This window comes from Aspergillus fijiensis (assembly GCF_003184825.1).
Source record: "Aspergillus fijiensis CBS 313.89 unplaced genomic scaffold BO72scaffold_34, whole genome shotgun sequence".
NCBI lineage: Eukaryota > Fungi > Ascomycota > Eurotiomycetes > Eurotiales > Aspergillaceae > Aspergillus > Aspergillus fijiensis.
In genome coordinates, this window is record NW_024469010.1 from 102580 (window position 1) to 128856 (window position 26277).

The 26277-nt window shown below is 52.9% G+C and overlaps 11 protein-coding genes across 11 annotated transcripts; 6 read left to right on the forward strand and 5 right to left on the reverse strand.

Annotated features, from left to right (window-relative positions):
• Window positions 1-1871: 1871 nt before the first annotated feature.
• On the forward strand, window positions 1872-2582 carry BO72DRAFT_449448 (uncharacterized protein). The gene has a single exon (XM_040945025.1). It carries the CDS (start codon window positions 1903-1905, stop codon window positions 2107-2109), a length of 207 nt encoding a protein of 68 aa, XP_040799741.1. The 5' UTR covers window positions 1872-1902; the 3' UTR covers window positions 2110-2582.
• A 609-nt stretch (window positions 2583-3191) lies between these two features.
• Window positions 3192-5434, forward strand: BO72DRAFT_158685 (FHA domain protein). Its single transcript, XM_040939288.1, has 3 exons — window positions 3192-4487; window positions 4546-4642; window positions 4695-5434. The coding sequence occupies exons 1-3, from the start codon at window positions 3376-3378 to the stop codon at window positions 5310-5312; spliced, it is 1827 nt and encodes a 608-aa protein (XP_040799742.1). The 5' UTR covers window positions 3192-3375; the 3' UTR covers window positions 5313-5434.
• A 1580-nt stretch (window positions 5435-7014) lies between these two features.
• BO72DRAFT_381525 (uncharacterized protein) lies at window positions 7015-7936 on the reverse strand (the record flags this gene model as incomplete). Its single annotated transcript, XM_040941436.1, has 2 exons — window positions 7015-7733; window positions 7792-7936. The coding sequence occupies 2 exons, from the start codon at window positions 7934-7936 to the stop codon at window positions 7015-7017; spliced, it is 864 nt and encodes a 287-aa protein (XP_040799743.1).
• A 2890-nt stretch (window positions 7937-10826) lies between these two features.
• On the reverse strand, window positions 10827-11460 carry BO72DRAFT_460145 (uncharacterized protein; the record flags this gene model as incomplete). The annotated part of the gene is made up of 2 exons (XM_040946449.1): window positions 10827-10866; window positions 10976-11460. The coding sequence occupies 2 exons, from the start codon at window positions 11458-11460 to the stop codon at window positions 10827-10829; spliced, it is 525 nt and encodes a 174-aa protein (XP_040799744.1).
• Window positions 11461-11936: 476 nt separating this feature from the next.
• On the forward strand, window positions 11937-13730 carry BO72DRAFT_487242 (bestrophin family protein). Its single transcript, XM_040947974.1, has 4 exons — window positions 11937-12166; window positions 12238-12379; window positions 12469-13010; window positions 13127-13730. The coding sequence occupies exons 1-4, from the start codon at window positions 12036-12038 to the stop codon at window positions 13506-13508; spliced, it is 1197 nt and encodes a 398-aa protein (XP_040799745.1). The 5' UTR covers window positions 11937-12035; the 3' UTR covers window positions 13509-13730.
• A 68-nt stretch (window positions 13731-13798) lies between these two features.
• Window positions 13799-15325, reverse strand: BO72DRAFT_449453 (uncharacterized protein). Its single transcript, XM_040945026.1, has 6 exons — window positions 15112-15325; window positions 14839-15054; window positions 14653-14775; window positions 14431-14592; window positions 14218-14372; window positions 13799-14144 (listed from the first exon to the last, which is right to left on the reverse strand). Exons 1-6 carry the CDS (start codon window positions 15256-15258, stop codon window positions 13928-13930), a joined length of 1020 nt encoding a protein of 339 aa, XP_040799746.1. The 5' UTR covers window positions 15259-15325; the 3' UTR covers window positions 13799-13927.
• Window positions 15326-15490: 165 nt separating this feature from the next.
• On the forward strand, window positions 15491-18560 carry vp16 (tethering complex subunit VPS16). The gene is made up of 7 exons (XM_040939289.1): window positions 15491-15681; window positions 15750-15856; window positions 15914-16042; window positions 16099-16592; window positions 16648-16742; window positions 16793-18063; window positions 18126-18560. The coding sequence occupies exons 1-7, from the start codon at window positions 15537-15539 to the stop codon at window positions 18372-18374; spliced, it is 2490 nt and encodes an 829-aa protein (XP_040799747.1). The 5' UTR covers window positions 15491-15536; the 3' UTR covers window positions 18375-18560.
• BO72DRAFT_432322 (Alb1 domain-containing protein) lies at window positions 17955-19212 on the reverse strand. Its single transcript, XM_040943167.1, has 3 exons — window positions 19053-19212; window positions 18683-18975; window positions 17955-18619 (listed from the first exon to the last, which is right to left on the reverse strand). Exons 1-3 carry the CDS (start codon window positions 19066-19068, stop codon window positions 18416-18418), a joined length of 513 nt encoding a protein of 170 aa, XP_040799748.1. The 5' UTR covers window positions 19069-19212; the 3' UTR covers window positions 17955-18415.
• Window positions 19213-19267: 55 nt separating this feature from the next.
• On the forward strand, window positions 19268-21695 carry BO72DRAFT_449456 (ubiquitin-specific protease UBP1). Its single transcript, XM_040945027.1, has one exon. It carries the CDS (start codon window positions 19403-19405, stop codon window positions 21404-21406), a length of 2004 nt encoding a protein of 667 aa, XP_040799749.1. The 5' UTR covers window positions 19268-19402; the 3' UTR covers window positions 21407-21695.
• A 293-nt stretch (window positions 21696-21988) lies between these two features.
• BO72DRAFT_449458 (EF-hand superfamily Ca2+-modulated protein) lies at window positions 21989-23103 on the reverse strand. The gene is made up of 3 exons (XM_040945028.1): window positions 22875-23103; window positions 22581-22810; window positions 21989-22449 (listed from the first exon to the last, which is right to left on the reverse strand). Exons 1-3 carry the CDS (start codon window positions 22875-22877, stop codon window positions 22023-22025), a joined length of 660 nt encoding a protein of 219 aa, XP_040799750.1. The 5' UTR covers window positions 22878-23103; the 3' UTR covers window positions 21989-22022.
• A 208-nt stretch (window positions 23104-23311) lies between these two features.
• BO72DRAFT_407421 (bifunctional C97 family peptidase/thioredoxin family protein) lies at window positions 23312-25733 on the forward strand (the record flags this gene model as incomplete). Its single annotated transcript, XM_040942356.1, has 4 exons — window positions 23312-23347; window positions 23407-23421; window positions 23486-23707; window positions 23771-25733. 4 exons carry the CDS (start codon window positions 23312-23314, stop codon window positions 25301-25303), a joined length of 1806 nt encoding a protein of 601 aa, XP_040799751.1. The 3' UTR covers window positions 25304-25733.
• Between the last annotated feature and the right edge of the window lie 544 nt (window positions 25734-26277).

Consider the following 26277-nt stretch of genomic DNA (forward strand, 5'->3'; position numbering starts at 1 on the left):
GACCAGGAAGAGGCCCCGCAAGCAATGACTTCAAGGACGACAAATGGCGATAGGACGCCTAAGTACGATCGTAGACAGAGGGAGAGCCACTCGTCTGGGTATTCTTGCCTCCTTGTTGCTTTCCTTGTTGCATCAAGCACAAACAAGGCGGTATACTTGTATGGACAAGAATAGCTCGCAATAGAGATTAACGATCGGGGATCGATAGGATGAAGGAGGAAAGATCGAATGGGCGATAGAACAACAAAGAAGGGGCCGGGGGGGGGGGAGGCTCTGCTGATACTAGCGGCTGGGAGATTGCGAGGCGGCAGGATGGATGGTCAAGTTCGGTTAGTGAGCACCACTTTTAGATAGAGAAAGCGGCGGATGGGAAGGTTGATGAGAGAGCAGAAGTGTCCAAGTTTCTTTGTCCCTGTCCCTATGTTCCCTACTAGTCCAGCGGTCGCTTTTATACGGACATGGAAAAGTGGCCCGATCGGACAAGAGGATGGTGAGGGGAGAAGATCGGATTCAATGATCAAAGAGAAGAGAAAGAGAAATGGGGAGGGGGGAGAAGGGAGTTGGGGGAGGGAGAGAGAGAGAGAGAGAGCTTGGGGAATGGGGAAGGGAAAGAGAGGAGGAGGAGGAAGAAGAAGAACTGGAGAAGAGAAAGAGACGGCAGCTCGCAGTAGCGGGTAAGTCAGTCACTGAGGAGCTGCTGCAGCAGCAGCAGTTGTAGCAGTAGGTAAATTAACCGTGGACTAGCTAAGGTACGGAGTACTGTGTAGTTAATTACATTACGATAGTGGAGTTTGGTAGGAAGCCAAGCAAAGCAAAGCAAGCAGGCAATTACAGTAAGCAGGCAAGAGTACGCAGTGCGCACTCCATCATCTGCCAGTCTGAGAAAGCTCCACCGGTCGGAGATCTTTACAATCAGTCTACAGATATTACTCAGTACTCAGTAAATAACTAAATTCCTCACCTCTAAGGCTTCCTTCTCAGGAACAACCACCTGCAACTGCAACGATACTGCACTATCCATGAATATGTCCATCCAATTGACCAGACGATTTCAAGTTCCAGGTTCCCCAACTTCTACGGAGACCGAATTACGTACTACTTTGTGACTCTGTTATAGCAGGGTCTGACTATTGTTTATCTTTCCCTCTCTCCGTCATCGTCATCTCGTCATCTCTTCTTTCTGTCTTCCTTCCTTCTCCCACCGCTTCTTGCTGGGTTGATCTTTGAATCGCAACTCAATTCAAAACCACCCTTATTATGGCTCTTATGGTTCACTAAGTGATAGTCAAAGTCTCTACCAATTCTATAAGCGGCGAAAACGTCCTCTTCCTTCAAGCGAACCAATCGCACCCTCCTCGTCCTTCACCGATTCCCTCGTTATCATGGGGACAGCTTTGCCCCGGTTCCACCTCGGAAGCTAACGGTTCACTCCATGATCACTACTACCCAGTACCCAGGGCCAATTGCGCCACTGGTCTTGGGTTGACATTCTTCGCGGTCGACCAGCTCGACTAGTCCGAGTTGCGGTGAAACCTATTTCGCACGATGTTCAGACGGTGAAGTTCTATACAGCAACCTGAGTTCACCCGAAGGGTTGCAACATGATCAATCACCAGACAGATGGTGGATGACCCAGCTGGTGCCCCCACCATCACATATATATATTGCTCGGGTGGTTGCAGCCGAGACGCTTGCTCTCATACCAGCGGGGCGCGCTCTCATATATGTCTCGCATTGCATTGTTTATTCCCATGCCTAAAAAAGGTCTGAATTATTAAATGGTCTCAACGAGATAGACGGGACGCAGCTGTCGAGGTGATCAACCGACCAAGCCACCCCGGTTTGTCGTCTCCATCTAGTTGATGTTCTGTCCACCCTTCACGGTAATCAACCCCACTAAGGATGTCTCCCAGCACCAGCCAGAGGGATGCCAGTCCACCCCCCGCGCGACCCTCGATGATCGCCAATGGACAGGCGTGTGCTGCGCTTCCACGTGAGACGATCCCGGCCGATGGCTGCATCACATGGAGGGCCGCGCCCGTGACCGGACCGAGAGGCGAACAAGCAGAGGCAGGTAGCTTGCGCTCAGTTCCTCCCCCGCAAAGCTAATCCAGCCTGAGATTCTGGGCCACTGCTGTAATCAGACGTCTATCACTTCACCACCTCCACTGATAACTCGTAGCTTCTCCCTGCGTGGCTTGCCGCATCCGTGCCTGGTAGGAATGAAGCGAGCTGTGGCGGTAAAGGCCAAGACTTTCTTTCGGATTCAGTGGTTCTCACCCAAAGATATGGAGCCCATGGAAATACTCCGTTGGGCAATGTTTGAGGATTCAATCGGTGGATCTTTGCTGGGTGTGCAGGAACTAAGGTATCCATTAATGCGTCCAAGGGGAAATCCTCCGAACAGACGGTCCTTTGGATGGTCCTTTGAACTTAAGGAGTGAGGTAAGAAGTAGTCAACTCACTCGAGTAGCAGCGAGTAGTTCCTGGGTTGGAGTGCGTGAAGAACAGCAAACCCAGAGCAGTCAGTGTACGAAGTAGGTACTAAGTTCCATGGATCTTCTAGGACGGGATGAAGAGAGGGGTTGAAACTCATCAAAATGGTGCGATGAATCTATTTCATCTTCATCGTCTTCCTTTCCCTGCCTCTCACCTCTCACCTCTCACCTCTCTGCGCCCGTACACATTAGCCCATAGTCCATAGTCTGCATTCCACTCGCCCCACTGGCAGTCGATCTTACCATTTGACTCGCATGGTGGCCATCTCTTTCCGGCATTCCAGTTTCATTCAATCATTTAATCAATCATTCATTATTGCCCGGTTCTGGTCGTGTTCTTGTTCTTCTCGTCTGTTCTCGCTCTCCTGACTTTCTTTTCTCTCCTTCTCTCTCGCTCGCGCGCGCGCTGTTTCTCTCTCTCCCTGTCTCTTTCTCCTCCTTCCCCTCCCTTTCCTTGCGCTCTTCCGCGTGTCGCATTGGAGCATAGATATCATCTTTGAGAAGCGCATTCATTCACCGAACCGATCGGAACCACTGACTGGCGCAGAAGATCCCAATTTAGGGCTGTCGCGCTGATCGCACGAGATCCAGTTTTGGCCGCTCCATCCATCGTCCAGGGATCGATCGGGAGGATCTCTTGTTCATTGCCATTGATAACTGTGCTTTGTTTTCTGGAACAAACATATATATACTGCATACACACACACGCACACACGCACACATACTCTTTTCTCTTCTTTCGGACTGGTGATTGATTAAATGATTGAATGATTATTACTATCTTGTCAGTCCTCCCGCCGGACCCAGTGCAGCCCAGCCCGACCAACAAGAAATCCGTGACCACCACCTTTTATTACTAAAACCACCACCCCCTCCAATGTCTTCTGTTTCCGTTTCCGCCTCCGCCTCTCCCTCCTCCAACCTCCTCCCCTCCTCTCCCTCTCCTCTTCCCTCCTCCGACTCTCGTTTACGTCCTCTCCGTCGCCTTAGTCAACTGCGTGCCTACACTCAACTTCATTTTTCTTCCCTTCCTCCGCAACAACCACAACAACAACAACAGCAACCCAGTGTCGCCTCCTCTTCCTCCTCGTCCACCAACAGCCAGCGGGTTTCGCGTCGTCATACTCTCGGTAGTCGAGTTTCTTGGTTTTCAGCCGCCTCCACCGGACCCGATTCTTTGACCTCGACAGTGGGGACAACCACCCGGGCCCCATGTCCCGAAAGTGAACATCAGTCCACGTTCGCCCGCTATAGCTCGGTTTTTTCCCCCAGCTACCGTGGCCTCGAACTTGACTTGCGCTCCCAGCCATCCCCGACAGAATCGTCCAACTCCCCTCTTCGCAACGAGACGGCCACTGCCACTGGGAACCAGACACAGGAAATCATGGCGCGACCCCGAGGTTCATCACAGGCCGTCGAGGCGAGGCCTAACGGGGAGGTGTCGAGCGCAGGGAACATCCAGCCTGGCGCCCTTGAGAGTCCCGATCCAGTCGTGTCCGAAAGCCCGTGTACTTCGTCCCCGCGACCGAAACAAAAAGCCACCATCCGTTTCTTTCCCCACCAAGACTCGCACGCCAGCAGCCGCCCTTCATTGCCTTTCATCCCAATCTCTCGCACATTACCATCCGATAGTTGTGTTATTCGTGTTGGGCGATACTCGGAGCGGGATGGCACGCCCGTGGCCAACCCCACAGAGCCTTCCGATGCCCCTGTCGGGTTCAAGTCAAAGGTCGTGAGTCGCAAACACTGCGAGTTCATGTATCTGAACGGACAGTGGCATGTCAAGGATGTCGGAAGTTCGTCAGGCACCTTTCTCAACCACATGCGACTGAGCCAGCCGAACATCGCCTCCCGACTTTATACCATCAAGGATGGGGATATTGTGCAGTTAGGGATTGACTTCCGCGGTGGCGAGGAAATGATCTTTCGCTGTGTCCGCATACGGATCGAATGCAATCGGTCTTGGCAGCAGCAGCCCAATGAATTCAAGTATGTGAAGATGCTTAGAGTGACCGATGTGATCTGAATGAAGCTGACGGAGAAATAGCAAAAACACCGAGAATCTTATCAAGAATCTTGGAAAGGGGGACACCGCGGATTACTCTGGATGTCGAGAATGCTCCATCTGCCTGGGATCTGTTCTAGTAGGTTATCAACGTCTTCATCTGGAATTGCCATCGCTAACAAGGTTTGAAGCGCCCTTACCAGTGCCTCTTCATGGCCGCGTGTGCCCACGTCTGGCACTACAAATGTGTCAGTCGCCTGATCCATACACCCGACTATCCCATGTTCCAATGCCCCAACTGCCGTGCCTACACCGATTTAAGTGCGGAGGTAGACGATACCAACGACTTTGAGGAGCAAGAGGAATCGAAATCCGCTTCTGCGGAAGATAAGCCCGACGCCCTGGAACCCGCTCGGTCGGAGACACATACCCCTCAACCGGACCCCAACGCTATCACACAACCCTCGCGGACTTCTGGTGATGAGCGTCACCCCGAGACTCGACTCCCCCTCGAGGCAGGACTGGCCGCCAATATTGAGAATATGCGGCTTCAAGATTTAGATGCGTCGGATGATAATTCCTCCCAGCCGCCGGCGCCTACATCGAATCCTGATTCTGTCCCGTCCAATGGCAACAATGAAGTTCCCGGCTGGCAGTCGTTGACCCAGTCGCCCTCGTCCGCTCAAACTCGCCCGGCTCAATTGCGTGCTGAAACGCCCGTGCGCTCTGAGTCGTCGGACGAGAACCCTCTGACGCCGTTAAATGATTCGGGCCCGTTGGCCCTCGACGGCCGGGCTGCAATGCCCTAGCCTAGGTTCCACCACGCTGCATTTCGGGGGATTTGTTCTGCATTGAGCGAACCCTTTGCTCTAGCGAAATTTGCATTTGTTGTGATCACGGCCATTATCGCAACTGTCGCGCTCTTTCATTTTCCGTTTGCATTTCCGTTCAAGCCACTGTCATCCTCGTCGTTCTCATCATCATCGTCCATCATGTTTTTCTCTTCTTTTCAGCCTAAGCATCGAGCATTGCGGTCCACCCCGTTGATATGACTTATACCCATTCTGAAGCAACCCTTTCTTTTACTCTTCCAATCCGACCTTGAGAACGGTATCCTCTGGAACGGCCGATGATCGAGCCATCTTGCTTCGCTCCAAGTCTCGAAGACCACGTGCATTCAGAAGGATTACCCGGAGCCGGATCATTTGTTGTCTCTAATTCCTCTAATTTGTGTGGGTGTTTATGGTGAAAGTGTACATACATACTCGTCCGGTAGTTGAAACGCCTGCATATTGAATTCATCTTCCACTCATCGTTGAAATAAGGTGTGTTGGTAGGCCGCATAAAGTCTGCGTAACATGTCTCACTCACCCCAACAAAGAACCAGTTTCACCCGTTTGTCTGCAGAGGAGCGAGATAATCTCTCTGACGCGCATGATGCATCTACCCATGGCCCACCCAGTCCCGATCTAAAGATATATGCAAGCAAAGGCCGCCAGCCGCCTGATGGCCTAACCGAACCGCAGGTCTTACCCGCAAAATGCCACACCACCCACCGAGTCCTGAATCCTAGCCATCCACAGCACAGCACAGTACAGTACTTCATTCCCCAAGTTCCCGTGTAACTTGACATTCTGTCTTGGTTCGATCTTGGCGTCTATTCTATAGGACCTGCTTACGGAGGGAGACATTGAGTATTGATAAGTGTGTGTGACCTTTGGTCTGTGCATCCCCGCGCTCAGTTCCCCTCCACCCCACCCCCTCCACCCTTCACTATTTAAAAAGGAAGCATCAAATCCAGACAACACGATCAGGATCAGTGAACTCCACTCTGCTCGCGACAGGAGCAATGTCACGCAGCAAGGAATAATACGAGTAGGAGGGGGGGGGGGGGGGGAAGGTTAAGCATAAGTCGTTCCGTGAATCCTAAACCCCACCTACCTGATTTCAACCTGTGTGCATGCCATATTGAATACGACTAGGGTTTGAGGGGGATGAAGTCATGCATACATACCACATCCAGTATCCTGGAATCTTGGAATTTGGGATGGGCGAGAGGACGGGGAGGGGGAAGGGGGCGTAGCGTCTGGTACCTACCTAGTAATATCTACCTTGTTTACCGAGGGTGTGGGTTCGGGCTTATTCGGAGATGATTCAGAGCCACTTGCTTTGAACTCCGTCGAAGAAACTAATACGAACGAAACAAAACCTTATTTTTTTTATCTTCGATATTTCATTCAGTTGATAGCATATCAATCTTGGTAAAGTACATGGTAAGGAAAGAGAAACAAGGGGGGGCATCATTAAACTTGCTTGGTATCAAACAAGAGCGACAAGGGGTCACAAAAGCAAGCGCACGTAGGCAGGCATATCAACGGGTCATAACAGCATCATTAGGTGGGAACACAAATGAAGGGATCGAGAGATAAAGCGATTTCTTCAACTTTTCCCCAACGTTTCCTCTTCTTTATGTCTTTGCATCTCTCTAAGTGTCTCTCATGCTGGATCAACTTAGAACCCACGCTGGGTACCAAGGGTGCCACGGTTGTCCAAGTCGGAGTCCACGCGGGGATCCATCTTGTTGGCCATGTCAGAGCGGTGGGGGCCGGCGGTGGCTCCAGTGTTGTAGCTGCTGCTGGCCATACCCTGGTGACGGGCGCGGTTGTCGAGGTCGGAGTCGATGCGAGGGTCGGCCTTGTTCATTATGTTGGAGCTGTGAGGGCCGGCGTTGGTGCTGCCGCCGCCGAAGCCGGTGGTGGTGGTGGTGGTGGTCGGGCCGGCACCGTAGCCTGCGGCACCGGTGGAAGACCCGTAGGCGCCGGGACCGGTGGGGGCTCCGCCGTAGGCAGCGCCGGTCGAGGTGGTGGAGTGGTGGTGAGCAGCACGGTTGTCACGGTCCGAGTCGACGCGAGGGTCCATCTTGTTGGCCATGCTGGACGAGTGAGGGCCCTGAGCTCCGCCGAGGGCTTCGTGGCGAGCACGGTTGTCGCGGTCAGAGTCAACACGGGGGTCGGCCTTGTTAGCCATGTTGGAGCTGTGAGGACCAGCGTTGGTGCTGCCGCTGTAGCCACCAGCAGTGGTGCTGCCACCGTAGCCGGCTCCGGTGGTAGTGGAAGTGGGGTGAGCGCGGTGGTCACGGTCAGAGTCGACGCGAGGGTCAGCCTTGTTGGCCATGTTGGACTCGTGAGGGCCCTGGGCACCGCCCATGGCCTCGTGGCGAGCACGGTTGTCTTGAGAATGGCACGTTAGCACGAACTCTTTCTCCGAAAGGGGTTGCTTTGTACTTACCAGCATCACTGTCGACGCGAGGGTCCAACTTGTTGGCCATCTTGGAGCTGTGAGGACCGTGGTTGTCGGAGGAAGTGTTCTCGGTCTTGTTCTCGTGGTGGTGACCGGTGACCACGTCCTTGACCTTGTGGATGATGTTCGACATGATGGATGATTTCAGTTGATAGATGTAGAGAAGTGATGAAGAGGGATGTGGTTGGTGTTTGTTGGATGTTGCTTTGATTGTGGTGTTTGTTGTGATAGTGAGCTAATCGAAGATGTTCTGGAGATGGATTGGAGCTGAATTTGGGAGGATTATATAGCTTGTTGCCTGGGGGGAGAAACGAAGTGGACAGGACATATGACGTAAGGCTACGTAGTTAGTAAGTTAGGCTGGTGAATACCACGCACCACCTTTACGAATCGAGCCTTGGTACAACTGTTTGTTTGACTTGTGAATTCACCAGAGGCCGGCGAGGACATGACGTCGTGATGTGCTAATCGATGGTCAGCCCTAGATCGGCAGGTTCTGGTCGACACCAGGCAGTTTTGCATGTCTATCATCCCGTCCGAAATTCAACACTTCAGGCAAGCCTCGACCCGCCGCGGGAAAGGGGGGAGGGGGTATCCGTCTGTCCAGTCAAGATGGAGTATCTGGTCTGGGCACCATACGTCTGGGAATCTGGAGCAATTGCGTGTGGGGCAGGAACAGCTTAAACTATGAGTAGGTAGGGTGCGTAGGAGACAGCACCTGGCAGCTTAGCATAGTAAGGGACCAAAAGGTCAATTCTCACTACGTAGTATGAGTATAACTAGTACTAGTACTAGTAGTAAGGCTGGGCTGGCCATCGAAAAGCCGGTTGCGCATTGCCGATCATGACTTCAGCCCAGCCGGCCCTTGATGTCGGCGGCGTAATTATTGAGTCTGGTGATTGGTGTGAGAGGTCTGGCATTTGCGGGGGGCACACACTGATTGGCTGGTGCTGCGGGAAGCCGCTCCATTGCCCCTTTCCCGATCCGTACAAGCTTCATCTGGAAATCTAAATCAGGCAAGGCGTCTCTGGCTCAGCTCCATCCAGCCTAGAGGAAGACTTAGTCATTCCCAGTCCGTCCGACCCTCCCTCAACGGCCACTCTCCGAGCCTTCACCACGGAACCATAGGTCATCCTGAAGATCTTCATCAAACCACAAGCAATTCTAATTATAAGTTATCTCTTGACTACATAACGAGTATGTACAATACACTTGTCGATCATGAATTCATCTCCTACAGGCATCCCATAGTCATCACCTTGCCTGCTTACATCACTGATTGCCCTGACCCAACGACAGCCAGTTTCCCTCGTTGGCAGCATGATGCAAGATCATCAAACCACTCAGGAAAGTGACGAGATCTCATTATGGTGGTCCAAAGGCGGACTGGACGGCAATTGATTGAACCATGTGTTACTTCTCACTTTCACCGATTACCTCAACTGGGACTTCTGGCAGGAAGCGCAATCAGAAGCTTCATTGTCCTGGTTGAGAGGACACTATTCATTCGACTTCTACTGCTGGTTGTAGTCACACATGTTCAATCTCGACACACAACATCCTCCATGCAGATCCCCAAGAAGGACAGATCCAATTCCGCCAACAAAGATGTTCACAGCAGGCATTTAACGGCAGATTGCCTAGGCCAGAGCTGCAGAGATGGATTCAAGGCACCAGGGCTCGTCATGTAAATGCCCCACAGACTCTCTTCGATTGTTCCTTGGTTCTTTTCCCTCGCCTTTCTCTTTCGTCTCTTCTTCTTTGTGTTTTCGCATGTTCAACCAGAAGTGTTCCCCAAAGTCCACCCACCGCATCTTGGGATGCCTGGACAAACGCTTTTTGAAGTATGTATCACAAGACAACACATGAAACATCCAACGCCAAAGGCCTGAACATTGAACATCAATCAGGCAAATTACTTTGAACCCAGTGAGATCTTGTTCAACGCTCATCTCGAGCTCGCTCCTAGCCACCAGCACGACTGAATAGAGACATGCGTCTTCAAGTGTGACACGGCTCCCTAGGATATCCGGAACACGATGGCGAAGGGTATACTCCGACCAGTTTAGACCGGGATCTACCAATTCTAGGGAGCTCGAAAACTTGAATCCCATTGCAGCTGCCACTTATTCGCGGCCGCCCGTTACTGACAGCTTCCCCAGCGGTACGCAGTGGAAATCCTATTCGAGCAACGGGAGAATGATGGCAACCACGATCTTGGAAACGTGGACTGGAGGTTCAAGAGGCTGTTGGTCCAGTCACGGCCCACCGAGTTCCATATCAAAAACGGCCAGTTGAGATGCCAAGATACACGGATCAAATTCCATTTTCTCAAAACGCCTCGTCCACAATCGCAGACGAACTACTCTACCTCCACGCGCCGCTAGTAAGACAAATAATCGGAGAAATGCGCCACCTATACGATATTCTCGATGTGGACATGGTTCCATATGCATCTGCAGAAACATCCCTGACGATCATGGTCGCCCGGTGTACGAAGGGGTGTTTGCTCCCGGGGGAAAATAGTCGCACGATCGCGAAGGAGGTCGAGGCTCTTCTCGCATCCCATCACAGAAATACGCAGCGGGGTGTGCGGGTACGTGACGCAGATCGACTTCGATGGATGACCTACCACAAACGGTCTCTATTCTCCTGTATCGGTAAGCTTCAAGAGCTTCTGAGCTGGAGAGGCCCCGAGGGCAGAAAAGAGCTGAAGTGGATATTGAACGTTGATTGAGAATGCTCGGGCCGGCTGTGGGCTGTGGGGCGCCTTTCCACCCAGAGCAAGTTCGAACACGTGATCAGATGTCCTCGTCGGTCGCTTGAGAATTGATCGAAGTCCGCAAATGATTGTTAATGAGAAGGGGAGGGAGGTGGATTTTCAACTGATCAAGGTGTGTTAGGCGTGTTGTCAGTTATGTCGTGGGTTTTCAAGGGAGGAGGGGGGGGTCGGAGTAATGTCCACATTTATTTTCGGAATGTCGTCTCCATTCACCTTGCACGATGCCGGCCGGTCGAGAAATTCAGGATCCGACCGACAAATCGATGGAAGAGACAAACGAACTGTTGATTAGTTGGTACAAATATTTTTAGATTCGGATCATCAATTAAATTAAGAAAAGTGGAACTCTGCCCACAAATTATACAGAACGGTAGACCGGGGGCTATTTACCGAAAGGCATCCCGCAAAGGCCAGGTGGTTGGCACATCAGGTTCGAGGCGCTTGATCTTGGGATTGAATGCGTGCAATCGGTGCGATCGGGAATCTAGGAAACAGTGGGATCCCTCAACCTCAAAGGGCTCGATGGGACCGTCGTAAAAGCCCGCCTGGCGCAAGACTCGGACCGCCTCGTCCATGAGCTCATCCGGAATCGAGAGATTGATGCTGAGCACGTCAGTCTCACATCCAAAGAAACGGAACATCATGTCACCGAAGAGAAAGTTGGGGATTCCATTGCCCACCAGAAGCTGCGTCACCTTCCCAACGAACGCTTTGTCCACATTCTGCCCGGTGTACTTGAATGCGTAGGCTTCTTTGTTCGAAGCAGATGTCTCCGTTTCGTCCATCTGCTGCTCGATCTTTTTGTGCTCCAGTGACTCGTCCGATTCGAATCCCGGGAGATACCATCCTTTGTAAGTGCCGTAGATGGAGGACATCTTGAACGATGAGGTTTCAACACGATAGAGAGATAGTAGTAGTAGTAGTAGTAGTAGTAGTAGTAGTAGTAGTAGTAGCTGATAATTCTTGGTAGTGACCATAAAGTAACCACAGAGAAATGTCGGCTATCGAAGTGCTGTTGTGGAAGTGAGATTAAACCTCAAGAGAGGGGTTGCAGAGGTCAATTTATATACATGTGAAACGCGAGGCGATACAATCGGTCAGTCCGATCTTGCCATGTAGAGGCCATAGATTGAGATAAATTCCGAAATCCACATTGCTACTAAGTTCCTGGGATAAAGAAGTGTTGCACGCTTTGATGCCTTTATTCTGTCCCCACTTTGGCGGAGGTTGACTGATAGTAGTGAAGAAAGACTGTGGAGTTGATGTGCGGTGGGTTGTTGTTTTGTTATCTGATAAGATCCAGATCAGCCTAAACAATTCCCTACTAGTTGCAGACCGCTCTTTGTTCATTCTCTTCTTCCCCTCCTTGACATCAGAAAACAAGAAAACAAAGCCACAGCATAAGGAGCTTTCGGTAAATCACCGTGCATTCGTATATTGCAGGGGCAATATGCGATTGAGTCTCAGCAATCCGTCCACACCGGCCTTGAGCCGTCGGAATACCATGTTTCTCAACAATGCTCATCATTATCGCCATGGAACCCATCCCCACCTTTTGTCCACCAGGCACAAACCAAGAAGGCCCGTATTCGATCTTCTTCTTCTCCTTCTTCTTTTTCTTCCTCTTTTGCTCATATTGACCGTGATTCCAGATGGCCTCTCGTGTTCCGGTTCATCAAAGGCGCTATCCATGCAGCCATTCTAGTGCCAGTCTTCCTGCACGCTTTGTTTACAGCTTTCGTGGTATGGTTAGACAAGGATGTCTTTGACACCGTCGGCCTTCCGAGTAGCATCGTGAGTCATCCTTCTCTTTCATTGTTCGTGTCCTGCAATCAAAGCGGGCCGCAGATCGTCGCTACGATACCAACGAAAACCAACGACAGATCCCATCTCTGTCCATTGTCGTCGGCCTCATGTTAGTCTTCCGCAACCAGACATCCTACAACCGATTCTGGGATGGGCGCAATGGCATGAATACCATCAACACCTGTGTCCGGAACCTGGTGCGGACCATCATTACGAATGGGTACAGCCCCCGGGGCGCCCCAACGACGGCAGAGAAGCAGGACATCGAGCGGACGGTCCGCATCCTGATGGCCATCCCGTTTGCCGTCAAGAACCATCTCCGCGCCGAGTGGGGCGCCGCCTGGGCTTTGGGCAATGACGTCGCGGAGAATGGGGTCACGGATTTCAATCCGGACTATGCCAGCCTCCTGCCCGCGGGACTGGAGGGCCATGAGGACGCAGGGCTGGGGCTCCCCTATCAGCTGACTTTTTTCGTGGATCAGTTCATTAAGCGCGGGGTCGAGCGCGGCTGGTTCCATGCCCCCGGGGCAAGTCAGATGCAGGCGCAGCTGAACACACTGACCGACGCCTATGGCCGGATGGAGACGATCAAGCTCACGCCTATCCCCGTTGCACACCTGTAGGTTCTACCTTAGAACTCTCTTCCGGATGGTACTTCCATGCCGCTTGTCTCCAATCAAGATCACCTATTGTTTTCACTTCCTCTACTGATTCATGGTCTTCTTGCACATCCAGAATCCATCAGAAACAGGTCCTCGCCCTGTTCGGCTGCGTTCTCCCCTTCGGCATGGTCGACGACATGGGCTGGTGGACCATCCCGATGGTCAGCCTGGTGATCTTCACGCTGTACGGCATCGAAGGCATCGGCTCGCAGCTCGAGGATCCGTTCGGGTATGATCGCAACGACATCAAGATGGACGCCATCGTTGGAGACGCCAAGACCGAGGTCGACGTCGTCTTGGACGAGTGGCGCAAGACCATGGCTTTGCTTGACGTCGAAAGATCGAACGATGTTGTCGGAACTGACCCCCGGGCTGGCAGCGATGCTGGGATCACCGGGTTTGTCCTGCCTGAAATGTTCTTACGGAGAGATGCGGTCATTGGTGCCGCAGGCTAGAGTACTCCGGACTTATAATGTGCTTGAGGGTTGAGTTTGGGTGGGTGTATCGCCGGGGGGGTGGAGGATAGGATCGAGCGGGGGCTTGCTGGCAGAAACTTCTCTCTCGTTGGAAGTTGTGGGTAGTACAAGGTTTCTTTTTTTGTGATTCTGTTGGGTTCTGGCGACGAATGACGCACATAAGCCATTTGAAGCCACGTACAGTACATAAAATATGTGTACATCTATGAATTTATGTTATATGATATTGAATATGAAATTCAGAAGCGGAGACAAAGTCAACGTCCAGCCTAGTTTGAAGAACAAGGAATAAGCGACAGCCATAGAGATTACATCGACCAGAAGACCATTCATTCTACATCTTAGCGACATTCATGACTCTTATCGAACACCTAGGGAGAGGACACCGCTCAGGAGAATCACAATGGCGCCTCTAACGTAAGTACACCTTCCAAAATCGTATCAGGGTTGGCATACTCCAGCACCTTGGCCACGGCCCCCAGGTCACTCCCATACTGCAAGCTTCGGTCGTCCGCGGGCCTGGCCATAACGATACGATGACGGAAGACCTTTTTCGCCGCTAACGCTACAAGCGAGGGGGTGACGAAGTCCAGGCCATGCAAGACGGCAAGTAACCTGCCGAGATGACAGTCAGACCGGGATATCCTTCCTCGTGCTATTGTGACAGGCAACGGGGAGAAGCACTAACCTGGAGAACGCCTTGAAATGCAGGTTCGAACGCGTGGAGATGCCACCGGCCACTGCGCGGCTGAGCCGCAGAAAGACAACAATGTCTTGCTGGTAGCGGGTGATGTCTGCCCCTACGGTGACAGCTTCGCTGGATCGCTGGAGTTTGTCCAATAGCTGCGAGTTTCCGCGTCAACTTGAATTCCTGGTGGGGTGGGGGCGGGAATGAGCATACCTCACGATCTATGTGTGGATGACCTTTTTCCGGTTGGGCTTCGGACTTGCGGATCACCGAGGATGCAGATACTTGTCCCTCCGAGAGCCAGTCGGTGTCTTCCTCGAGATAGACGTAGCCGTCCTCGGGGTCCTGGTAGTGGGAGATGAAGAGGTGGTCATTCTGGGTACGTATTAGCTAGCAGTGAAGAGAGACAGGTACGGGATGGTAGGGATGCCAAACCAAATGAGAATTCAATGAGGGTTGGTCTCGTTCCCCCGTGCGCGCTATCAACGGCACAAAGAGGAAGTCTGTTGGTGCTTCCCAGATTCCAGTCTGCAGGGACAGTCGCTTCGAGCGCATCAGCTAATGGAATTAAACGTTAGATAGAGAACTAGTTGTGGTAAGTAGCAATTGGTCCTGGCTGACCTCGAGCACTGAGCGCTGGATCTCATCTCCGACGTGGTTGAAGTTCTTCGCTATGATGACATTGGGGATCTGGAACGTTTGTCCAGGAGACCTTGACGGTTTTGTCCGACCATTCCCGCTCTGCGGTGTAGATATTTCTGAGAGGAATGTGTCAAACGTGGTCGCGTAGGAACAGTCGACGATAACCTGAGTCAGTCCAAAGGTGTTGGGGCAGATCTGGTGCCTTGCACATTAGTCAAAGGGCCTGAGAATGGAGAGCAGTTTGGCATTCACCAGGGCGAGCTCTTTAGCAACGTCATGGACATTGGTGTCGGCCGTCTCGACTCGACAATGCTCATGGACTGCAAGACATAGAAACAGAGCGACCTCCAGGTCGGATAACTCCAATGCTAGATTGCGGATCTCCACGTTATGATCCATCGCACTTCGCATGCGCAGGCATCATGGCTGCAGCATCTTAATGGTTTAGGGGAGGGAGAAGTAAGTGTATTCAAAGCCTGAGGCAGCCTGGGATGCGTTGATGGAGCCAGCTTGACCAGTTGTCGGTTACTTAGTTGCATAACCCAATCGGGTTAGCAGCTTTGCCCGCCCGACTGCGGCTGCTTTCCCGGAAGGACCCCCACGTTGAACATCATTCATTGCATTGTTCATTGTTGTCACTCTCTCGGGCTGTCCTCAGTCTCTTGACCACGCTGTCAATGGCACCATCTAATCCTTTGGCCAATTGGGAGAGACTGGGTGATAGTTTCTATCGCAAGGTTCCCATCTATGATGCCATCTTCGATGAAGACATCGAATTGGAGAACTACATCATCGCTGGCGCTCCATATGGAGGAGCTATCGGTAAGGACATGTCTTGCTGCCGTGAACCACGACTCCATAATTATCATACATTCATTGACCTTCAACAGCACTGCACCGCGATGAAAGCAAGCCGTATCGGTTCCGTGATGCTCAAACCACCAAGTCGAGTATTGACATCTATTCGTGCTCCGGAAAGCTAATCAACCGTCTGAATGTAAGCATCCCTCCCTTCTCTGGACCAGGGGCTGGACTTCCCTAATTCTTCCCACAGTGGGAATTTGGCACGATCCGGGGTCTTGGATGGTCTGATAGAGAGGAGCTCTTGGTCATTACTGAAGATGGTACTGTCCGACGTTACTTTGGGCTCCATGGCGATTTTACTTCCTTTTCTCTCGGCAATGTGAGTCTCCCCAGCGTCGATGGTCTGAGCTGTGTTCAACCCTGACTTCGGTCCAGGGGGCTGAGGAATACGGTGTAAGGGGTTGCCGTTTCTGGACTTCCGGATTTGTGGCTTTGCTTTCGAACAATCAGCTCGTGGCCGTGTCAAACTACGACGAGCCTCGTCCCCGGCTCTTGGCCCCTTGTCCAGAAGGAGAGGTATCATCCTGGTCCTTGATACCCCCGGCGTACACGCTCTCCCGCTCAGTCGAAGTTCTGTTGGCTGTTGACAAGACCGTCTACTTGGTCGACCCCACAGAGGCGGAAGACAAAGTCCTCCAGAACGGACCGTTCAAGCATGCGAGCGTCTCACCAACGGGGCGATTTGTCGCACTTATCACAGCGGAAGGTAAAGTCTGGGTGGTGAGTAGCGACTTCCAAAGCAAGTACAGTGAATATGACCCGGAGTCCCGAGTGACACCCAGATCTGTTGATTGGTGTGGAGACGACGCTGTTGTTATCGCGTGGGAGGACGAGGTGCATCTCATCGGACCGGATGGAGTTGCTGCTAGGTACGTCATAAGTCACCCTTTTCTGTATTTCCTCCGGCGATGCCAATCAGTACAGGTATTATTATGATGGGACAGTTCATGTTATACCGGAATTTGATGGTGTACGACTCATCACCAACGATACCTGCGAATTCTTGCACAAAGTTACCGGTATGTATTTCCATACCCTCAGGGTGATAGCCACTGAGACCCTGGGTCAGATGTGACGGAAGCCATCTTCCGGCTTGGTTCTACTTCCCCGGCATCAGTGCTCTTGGATTCTGTAGACCTGCTAGAGAAAAAGTCTCCAAAAGCCGATGAAAACATCCAACGCATTCGCCCGAGTCTGCCCGAGGCAGTTGACACCTGCGTCAAAGCGGCGGGCCAGGAATTCGATACGCACTGGCAAAAGCGTCTATTGAAGGCAGCCTCTTTCGGAAAGTCGGTGCTTGACTTATACAACAGCGACGAATTTGTGGAAATGACGGAGAAACTGCGAGTGTTGAAAGCAGTGAGAGACTATCAGATCGGATTGCCTATCTCTTACGAGCAGTACATGCGCCTCACGCCTGAGCGACTCATTGAACGTTTAGTGAACAGACATGAGTATCTTCTGGCGATCCGAATTTCCGAATACCTCGAACTTGCCGCGGACAAGATTTACGTTCATTGGGCAAGCCAGAAAGTCAAGGTCGCCACGGGAGATGACGAAGCCGTATGTAAACTCATTGTCCAGAGGTTAGATGGAAAGCCAGGCATATCGTTTGAGTTGATTGCTCAGACGGCTTACGACGAAGGGCGCGTGCAGCTCGCAACACAATTACTGAACCACGAACCGCGGGCCGGTAAGCAGGTCCCGCTACTGTTGAATATGGAGGAGGATGAGATTGCCCTGGACAAGGCAATCGAGAGTGGAGACGTCGATCTAGTGAACTATGTCCTTCTACATCTCAAGACAAAACTTCCCCTGGCGAGCTTTTTTCGAACAATCAACACCCGTCCTATGGCGTCTGCTCTAGTGGAAACAAATGCCCGCTCACAGGACACAGAGTTGCTCAAAGACCTGTTCTACCAAGATGACCGCCCGATTGATGGCTCGAACGTACTTCTTTCGGAGGCTTTGAAAGAGACGGACTTGCCGCGGAAGTCGGAAAGGCTTCACCTGGCAACCCGTCTGTTGTCAGACTCGAAAGATCCTTCGGTGGTCCTGCAGCAGAAACTATTCTCCGAAGCCTCACAGCTTCTAAAAGTGCAGGAAGCGCTGGACAAGGATCTTGCTGACAGGACCGAGTTTCTAGGCTTAAGCTTGAACGAAACGATATTTAGGTTGATCCGATCAGGTTACGGCAAAAGAGCACAGAAGCTTCAGAGTGAATTTAAGATGCCAGAGAAAACATTCTGGTGGTTGAGATTGAGAGCTCTAGTCGCTAAGCGAGACTGGGGCGAACTGGAAGATATCGGTAAAATCAAGAAATCCCCCATAGGGTGGGAGGTAAGACGAATCCACGACCCTGCGCCCTTGAAGCATGCATATACTCACAATACTCACAACAGCCTTTTTACAATGAAATCCTGGGAGCAGGGAACACGAAGCTCGCCTCAGTATTTGTCCCCAAATGCACCAACCTGCCCGCAGACGAAAAAGTGGAAATGTGGGTGAAGTGTGGGATGATTGCCAAAGCAGGCGAGGAAGCCTTCCGGGCAAAGAATCTGAATGCCCTCGAGCTCCTGCAGACCCGGGCGTCGGGACCAGCCGCCGCCGAGATCGACCGGATGATCAACCAGCTGAGGCCCAGGAAATAAAGATTTGGTGCAGCCCCAAAACTTTCTCCTGCGAAACTGGTTCAAGTGATCTCCTCATCCTCATCGTTGTCGGCATGTTGATCGGCGACCGGGTTCTGAACGGCAAAGCTCGCTTGCTTTGCAGGCTTGCTTTTCTTGGCAGGGGCCGAGTCATCCATCATGGCGTCGTCGAGGTCATCGGCCTCATCGGCAAGAGTCTGGAACATGGTCTTCGACGCCTTGCGGTTCAGATCCTCCCATTCGCCCTAGATTTATTACATGTCAGAGATAATGCGCAAGGAGCCATGAACAATATGTTGAGCACATACCCTACGAGCTTTGACAACTTTAGCGCGGTTGACACTTCGGTTGACTTTGCTCTCGAGCTGATCCATGACCGCTTCTGCTTTCTCCATTCCTTTCTGCTGCCTCGCGCGCTGCGCTTTAGTCAAAGGCTTCGACTTGGACTTCTTCTTCGAGACGCCAGCATTTGCTCGATCGGCCAGAATGGATTCACGTTGCACTGTGGTTTCTTCCGCCCGAGGGAGGGTGGTCAACGATTTATCGAGATCGAGACTGGGAGAAGCTGCCCGGCGGGCAGCACGGGAATGTTTGGACTGGGCTGTAGTAATGCGATCACGTTAGAAATGAACCGTAGCTTTTCCAAAGCCCTTAAAGCGCAACAAGTAATACACTTACGTCTCGACTTTGCCATGGTGCACACACAGCAGAGAATACCGAGTGAGCCCGAGCGATGGGGAATAAATTGTTGTGGAGACGGACGGAGACTTTCTTTTCCTTTCTTGCCTATCGATAAAACCTTTTCCGGGTGGTGGTAGTGACCCAACGCGCATTCGGCCTCGCGGCGCGGCTTGTTCGGCCGCCATCCATTCTGCACGCACTGGCTGACTGCCTTTTTGTCTTCGCATCACGCATCAGACCATCATCCTACCTGTCTTTACCCTTGGCTCTACTTACCTTTACTGCTTATTTCGATATGCTTATAGCTCGGTCCCCATGCCGCAGCTTTTGACTTTCTCTCATCAGCCATGAACGCTCGCAGAGAGGGGATTGACTTCTCCACTCAGAGACCCTTCAGCAGCGTGCATTACAGCAACTATGATACCACTTTCCAGCATTTGCAAGGCCACTCCAACTTCACAGCCGGCGTACTAGTGACTATCCTATCTGTATATTTCATCCTCAACTACTTTGGCTTCGTTCCCTTCTCACTGACCCATTTCGCGTGGGATTTGGTCGTCCGCCTGACCCCGTCGCGACTGGTCGCCGCACTTGACTCCACGAGACCCGACACTTTGGACTCCTCCTCGTCAACGTCGATGAGCTTTGAAGCGAAGAGCGAAGCGATGAGACGGATCCTTGGCCTCGATAATGGATTCCTCTCCGCTCTCCTGCCTCGCGCGTCGACCTTCTCGGGCTTCAGCACGTCGCTCCTGAGCGGCAGGGACAACTCTCCACCCGGTCTGGGCAACTGGGACAACTCGTGCTATCAGAACAGCATCATCCAGGGCTTGGCATCCCTCAACTCGCTGGAGGACTTTCTCGACAGGAACCTCGAGCGACTGGGCCAGCGGTCCTCGTTTTCCACCCACCATGCCCTCAAGGAGATCATCGAGCGGCTGAACAGTGCGGAAAGCTACGGACAGCGACTCTGGACGCCGCCAGAACTGAAGTCGATGAGCAGCTGGCAGCAGCAGGATGCACAGGAATACTTTGCGAAGGTGGTGGATCAGTTGGACCTCGAGGTGCGGCAAGCGACGCGGCGGCAGACGCGCAACCTCGGCTTGAAAATGGCTGGGCCGCAGGAACATGTCATCGGGACTGGGGATCGAGGGTTGATGCAGGCGGATCGTGCTGTGGATCTGCGGTCGGCCGCGGAACCCCAGCTCGTGGAAAACCCGTTGGAGGGCCTTCTCGCGCAGCGCGTCGGCTGTATACAATGTGGGTGGACCGAGGGCCTGTCTTTGATCCCGTTTAACTGCTTGACGGTGCCTCTTGGGCCCAATTTCGAGTACGACATCCGGGAGTGTCTTCATCAGTATATGCATTTGGAGCCAATCGAGGGTGTGGAGTGTGCTAAATGTACCTTGCTGCGCACACGGAGTCAACTGTTGAATCTGCTGTCTCAGATTGAGGAGGAAAATGATACCCTGCCGACGAGCTCTGACTCCCAGACGGTTTCGGATGCTCTCAGGAAGTCGGCCCGGGAGCGTCTGCAAGCCGTGGACGAGGCTCTCGAGGAGGAAGATTTTGCGGAGAAGACGTTGTCAGAAAAATGCCATATCCCCTCGAAGAACCGGGTATCGACTACCAAGTCACGCCAGGCCGTGATTGCCCGACCCCCGAAGTGCCTGGCTGTTCACATCAACCGCAGCATGTTTGATGAGATGACAGGGATGCTGCGGAAGAATTATGCTGCCGTCAAGTTCCCCACAACCATGGACCTGAACGAATGGTGCCTGGGAGGGTTAACCCAAGATCCAGCCCACAAGGACATAGAGCAATGGGGAACTGACCCTAGAATTTCGATGCTGTCGCGGGGTCGCGGTGACAATTCCTCAAGCCGACTTTACGAGCTGCGAGCTGTCGTCACGCATTATGGTCGCCACGAGAATGGTCATTACATCTGCTACCGCAAGTACCCGACGGAGGTTTTCCCGGCGCACGTACCGGAAGCCGTTCTCGAAGCGGACGGCGACAAGGAGAAACCCGAGCGATGGTACCGACTCAGCGACGAGGACGTGCAGATGGTCAGCGAAGCGAGCGTCATGTCCCAAGGCGGTGCCTTTATGCTATTCTACGAGGAAGTGGAACCGAGCTCGACTGGGAGCGCGGACACGGACGAAATGGCCTCGCAAGACGGCGATATCTCGCCGCCGTCCATATTCAGCCGGCCCCCGTCTGACAGCATGTCCGCTACATCAACCACGGGGGACTCTGTCTCGGACACGTCGCAAGCAACGAGCGTCACGGCTTCGCTGCCGGTCGAACCTCTTGGCGAGAAATCTCCGCTGGGGTTGGAGGTAAATTAATGGATCCATCCTGCCTGACACCCGAAACTATGTATATCAGCGTTATGTGATACCCCCCATGTGCACAACTCATTGCCACGGCGTTTGATTTGCTCTCTCATTTGGAAACCTGTCCTTTCTCATTTCTCTCTTAGTGGACTGTGCTTCAGCTGCAAGATCTGCACAACAATGTTTGTATTTTAGGTGCGGCCGGTAGGCGATTAGGGGGCTCAAACATTATTACACTCAACCCTTGCTTGACAAGGGACTAAGCATGCTAGATCTAATGATATGTTCGCATGACATTCACCTTGCACCTTTGTTAATCATAAATCCAATAAGTTTGTACAATTCATAACCACCAACGCACGCGATGCCGACAACATACTGTACAGTACTGTGCCTACCTACCCATTCTGAACCCTCAACGCCCGCTATATCCAATGTACTCCGAAGTATTGACATCTGCCTGGCGCCATTTACCCAAAATAAACGCCACATAATCCATCATCATCGCCTTTCATGTTCATGACCCATCGAAACCAGCCACCAAGACCCACACCATCCAATTATAGCCCTCCCTCCCTCCATCCCATCCATCACCACAGATCCTCCTCCCCTCTCACCATGGATAGCTTCAAAAAACCCCCGCCCGCTGCATAACCTCCCGAAACTGACCCAGAGTCACACCCGCCGCCACCCCGGCGCCCCCATTCGCCTCGAGGATCATATCCCTCAGCAACTGATCATCCAAGTTCCCCTCCTCCTTGAGTTCGCGGGCGATCCGCCGCAGATGGTGGAGGGTGATGATGCTGCTGCTACCGGATGCCCCTGCGCCTGCGCCTGCGCCTGCACCGCTCCCGCTACGCCCGCTACCCCCGCGCGTGAAGAGCCGAAACGCCGCATCGACCTCGGCGGCCATGGCCTCATCGGAGCGGGAGCGGAGCTTGGCGGCGGCGACGGTCAGAAACGGTTCGTAGGGGACGTAGCCGGTGTCCGTGGGGTCGAGGGCGGAGAGGATGGCGGGAAGTTCGGTGGGGGTGGTGGGGGGCAGGCCTAATGCTCTTTTTTTTTTGTGTGTGTTCATTAGTCAAAGAGTTGAGAACCGGGGGTATGTGGACTGTATTTGGAAGAAAAATGCTCAATGGACGTATAGGATGAGAAATCGAGTACAGTTGTACTGTACAGTACATACGAAAGTGCCTTCTTCACATCTTCCACCGGGATCACCCCTTCCTTCTCGTCGGGGAACTCATCAATCTCGTCGTCAACAACAAACAAGTGAAACACTTCTTTGATCTCGCTTTCTTCGGCGGCGGTGATGTCGTTCTCCTTGGCGAGTTTGGATTGTCGCGCGCGTTTCGGGGCGGGGGTGGAGGAGGTTGCGGTGGTAGGTGGGGGGCCGCGTTTGCGGGCTTTGGGAGGCTGGTGAGGGTGTGTTCATAGATTAGAAATTTGGTTCGGGAGTTGAGGGGAGGGGTCGCGTTACCATGCTGTGAGATTGTGAGGTGGGAGAAAAGAATGCGTGGGCGCAAAGTGGAATGTTCAGTAGAATTGGAGTTGGAGAAGATGAGGAGATGATGTCAAAGAAATGCCATGGGCGCGGGGGAGCCGTTGATTGGTGGAGGAGACCCTTTTCGGTCTTTCTTCACTTCTCCCGAGTCTCTCATGGACATGATACTTACATACTAAACAACTTTACTTAACTTAGTACATCTGACTACGCTGTAAGTCTCGACCTGAGGATCTTCATCCGGATTCAATCGTCTATTCCACCGTCTTCGAGAATCTTTCCCCTTCCATCTCGTGACTGCCTGCGGCTGACGTAACCGCAAGGATGCCTGCTCCGATCTACACGCCTTAAAAAAAGAGCAGATCGAACAATCCAGCACCATTCACAGAGTCCTATCAACCAGTCCACTCATCATGGATGTTGAGCTGTACGTCTATGACCTTTCCAAGGTGGTTCTATTGATTCTGAGTCTTGGTGCTGTCCAAATTACTGACACATTCTCCCACAGGGTCTTGCGCGATTGGTAAGTCATGTCGCTCAGCAGCACCTGCATCGTGTCTAATGCAAGCATTCCCCCCCCCCCCCAGTATTCCATGCCCTTGACTGGCACCCAAATCGATGCCATCTACCACACCTCGCTGGTCCTCAATGGGGTCGAGTACTACTACGGCCAAGGCATCCAGACGGCTGTCCCCGGTAGCACACACCATGGACAGCCGATGGAGAAGCTGCATCTGGGCCAAACGGAGCTCCCCCTGGACGTGATTGAGGAATACATTCAGTCCATGGCAGAAATCTATACGCCCGAGGTGCGTGCGTGCGTGTCATGCTTCTTGCATTACCCACAGATCAACAGCTAACACCCTTTTCAGTCCTACGATCTCTTCCTGCATAATTGCAACAATTTCACCCAAGACCTGGCCATGTTTCTGCTCGGGAAGGGCATCCCGGAACACATCCAAAACCTCCCGCAGACCTTCCTGAGCACCCCCTTTGGGCAGATGATGAAGCCACAGATTGAGATGGCCCTGCGTGGTGTCACTCAAGGCACTGGCACAGACGGTGCTCAAGCGCCGCCCGCCTCCGGACCAGCAGCAGCAGCAGCGACCCCGGCCCAACAACCCTCCTCGCCGCCGGTTACCCAGGGCGTGGTCCGAATGGCAAGCAGCCTGGCCCAGCTGGAGCAGCATCTCACCGCCGCCTCCCAATCATGCGCTGTCATCTTCTTTACCTCCGCCACCTGTCCGCCCTGCAGGATGGTCTATCCCGCGTACGACGAATTGGCCGAGGAGGCCGGGGACCGCGCCATCCTCATCAAAGTCGACATCAGCACGGCGATGGACGTCAGCACGAAATACCGCGTGCGCGCCACGCCCAGCTTCATGACCTTCCTCAAGGGCCAGAAGGTCGACGAGTGGTCCGGCGCCAACCCGGCGCAGCTGCGCGGCAACGTGCGCCTGCTGCTGGAGATGGCCACCCCGACGCACCGTCACCGCCAGCTCCATCTCCCCAGCTTCCAGCGTCACCTCCCCAACTACGTCACCTACAAGAAGATCCCTCCACTCGACAAGCTCCGACAGAAGCTCCACCCCCACACCGACGACTCCACGCTGACCTCCATACTCGACTTCATCCAACGTCGCTTCATCGCCACCAGCCCTGACTCTGCTGGTGCCGCCGACGTCGCCCTACCAACCTCCCTGCCAACCTTCGGCCCCTACCTCCAAACCACGTTAGGCACCCTCACCCCGGAGAACCAATTCGCCCTCGTCGACCTCGTCCGACTCCTCTTCCTCGACCCCAGGGTATCCGGCTGGTTCGCCGCCGAAGACCCGCACCACGAGCTCCTGCGCACGCTGCTGTCTTCGGCCAACACTTCCGCCGCCACAACCCCGTACCCCCTCCGCATCACCCTCTGCCAACTCGCCTGCAACCTCTTCACCACCCCCCTCTACCCCGACCACTTCTTGTCGTTGTCCTCTCAGAACAATGACCCGCAAATCCTCCCCCTCCTCCTCAACCTAACGACCACCTCCCTCCTCGACCCGCACCCGAACCTGCGCATCGTCGCCGCCTCCTTCGCCTACAACCTCGCCGCGCACAACCACAACGCCCGCTTCGCCGGGCGGTCCGACCCCCTCCCCACGGAGATGCAGGTCGAGCTCGTCGCCTCGCTGGTCGAGGCCCTCGACCGGGAGACCCAGAGCCGCGAGGCGGTGCACGGGCTCCTCTTCGCGCTGGGGTTGTTGGTGTACGAGGCGCCCGAGGACGGGGAGGTCGTCGATCTCTGCAAGGCGATGGGGGTGCGGGAGATGATTGCGGCGAAACGGCGGATTGTCGAGCTCCGGGGCGAGGAGGCGTTGATGCGGGAGGTCGGGGAGGTGTTGTTGGGACGGGGGCTGTAGAGGGTTTCTTACTGCCTTAGAGAGGACTCTGTATTCTGTTCAGCTACTAGACCAGTCTCCTTAATCATTTTGTCATTTTCACACGTGCTAGAGGGAGGGAGGGAGTTGGGGAGTAACGTGGACACAGACTGGGAGGCGTGCAGAATCAGTTGAGGCTGTCAGAGAATGTTTGTTAGTCACTAACTACTATTACTCCTCTGCATCTCCATCTCACCCCGATACGGTCTACAATTCTGCATTCTACATCTCGGTAACGACACAGATATCACCCGAGATATCTCGAGAACCAGCAGCGGGATAGCGAGCACCGCCAGCTTACGAAGATAGGCTCCTCTAACTTCAGACTATACAGTACAAGGGAGAGGATGAGGCGAGGGAGGAATCACTCGTTTTCTTACTCCGCATCCAATCTCTGCCAGTAGTGTTCAAGGAACGAAAGTATCAAATATGATGTAGTTCTTCATTTCTTATCCAGTTACAACCTGGGTCTGCTATCCTAATTGCCTATCCTATCCTATCCAGCAAAGCAAAACAAAACAAAGCATCATTAATCGCTAGGGTATGGTTCGCCGAGCTATGCAATTTCAAGCAAAGTAACGCTGGAGCTGTTCTGTGTAACACGCTCGGGGGTATGGGGCTCGAAAATAGAAAACGAAAAAAAAAAGAAAGAGAAAGAGAAAAAGTGAAAAAGAGGCATACATACATGACGGGGTATCTAATCATCCGACGGACGCTTGAAGAAAAAGACGCTTGTGGCCAGATGGTAAAAACACAATAAAAACAACAAATCAGGTAATCCAGCTGATGGTGAGGAAGTAGCGCTTGTTATCCCGAAAATAGTAAACTTGGAACATTAGGTAGAAAAGCCCCATTGGTATAACCGGGAAAACATAATGAGATAGCAAAAGGAAAAGATGATTATGAGGTAAGAGCGAGATACCGCCAACACCGTCGCGACAACGCATAGAAAATGA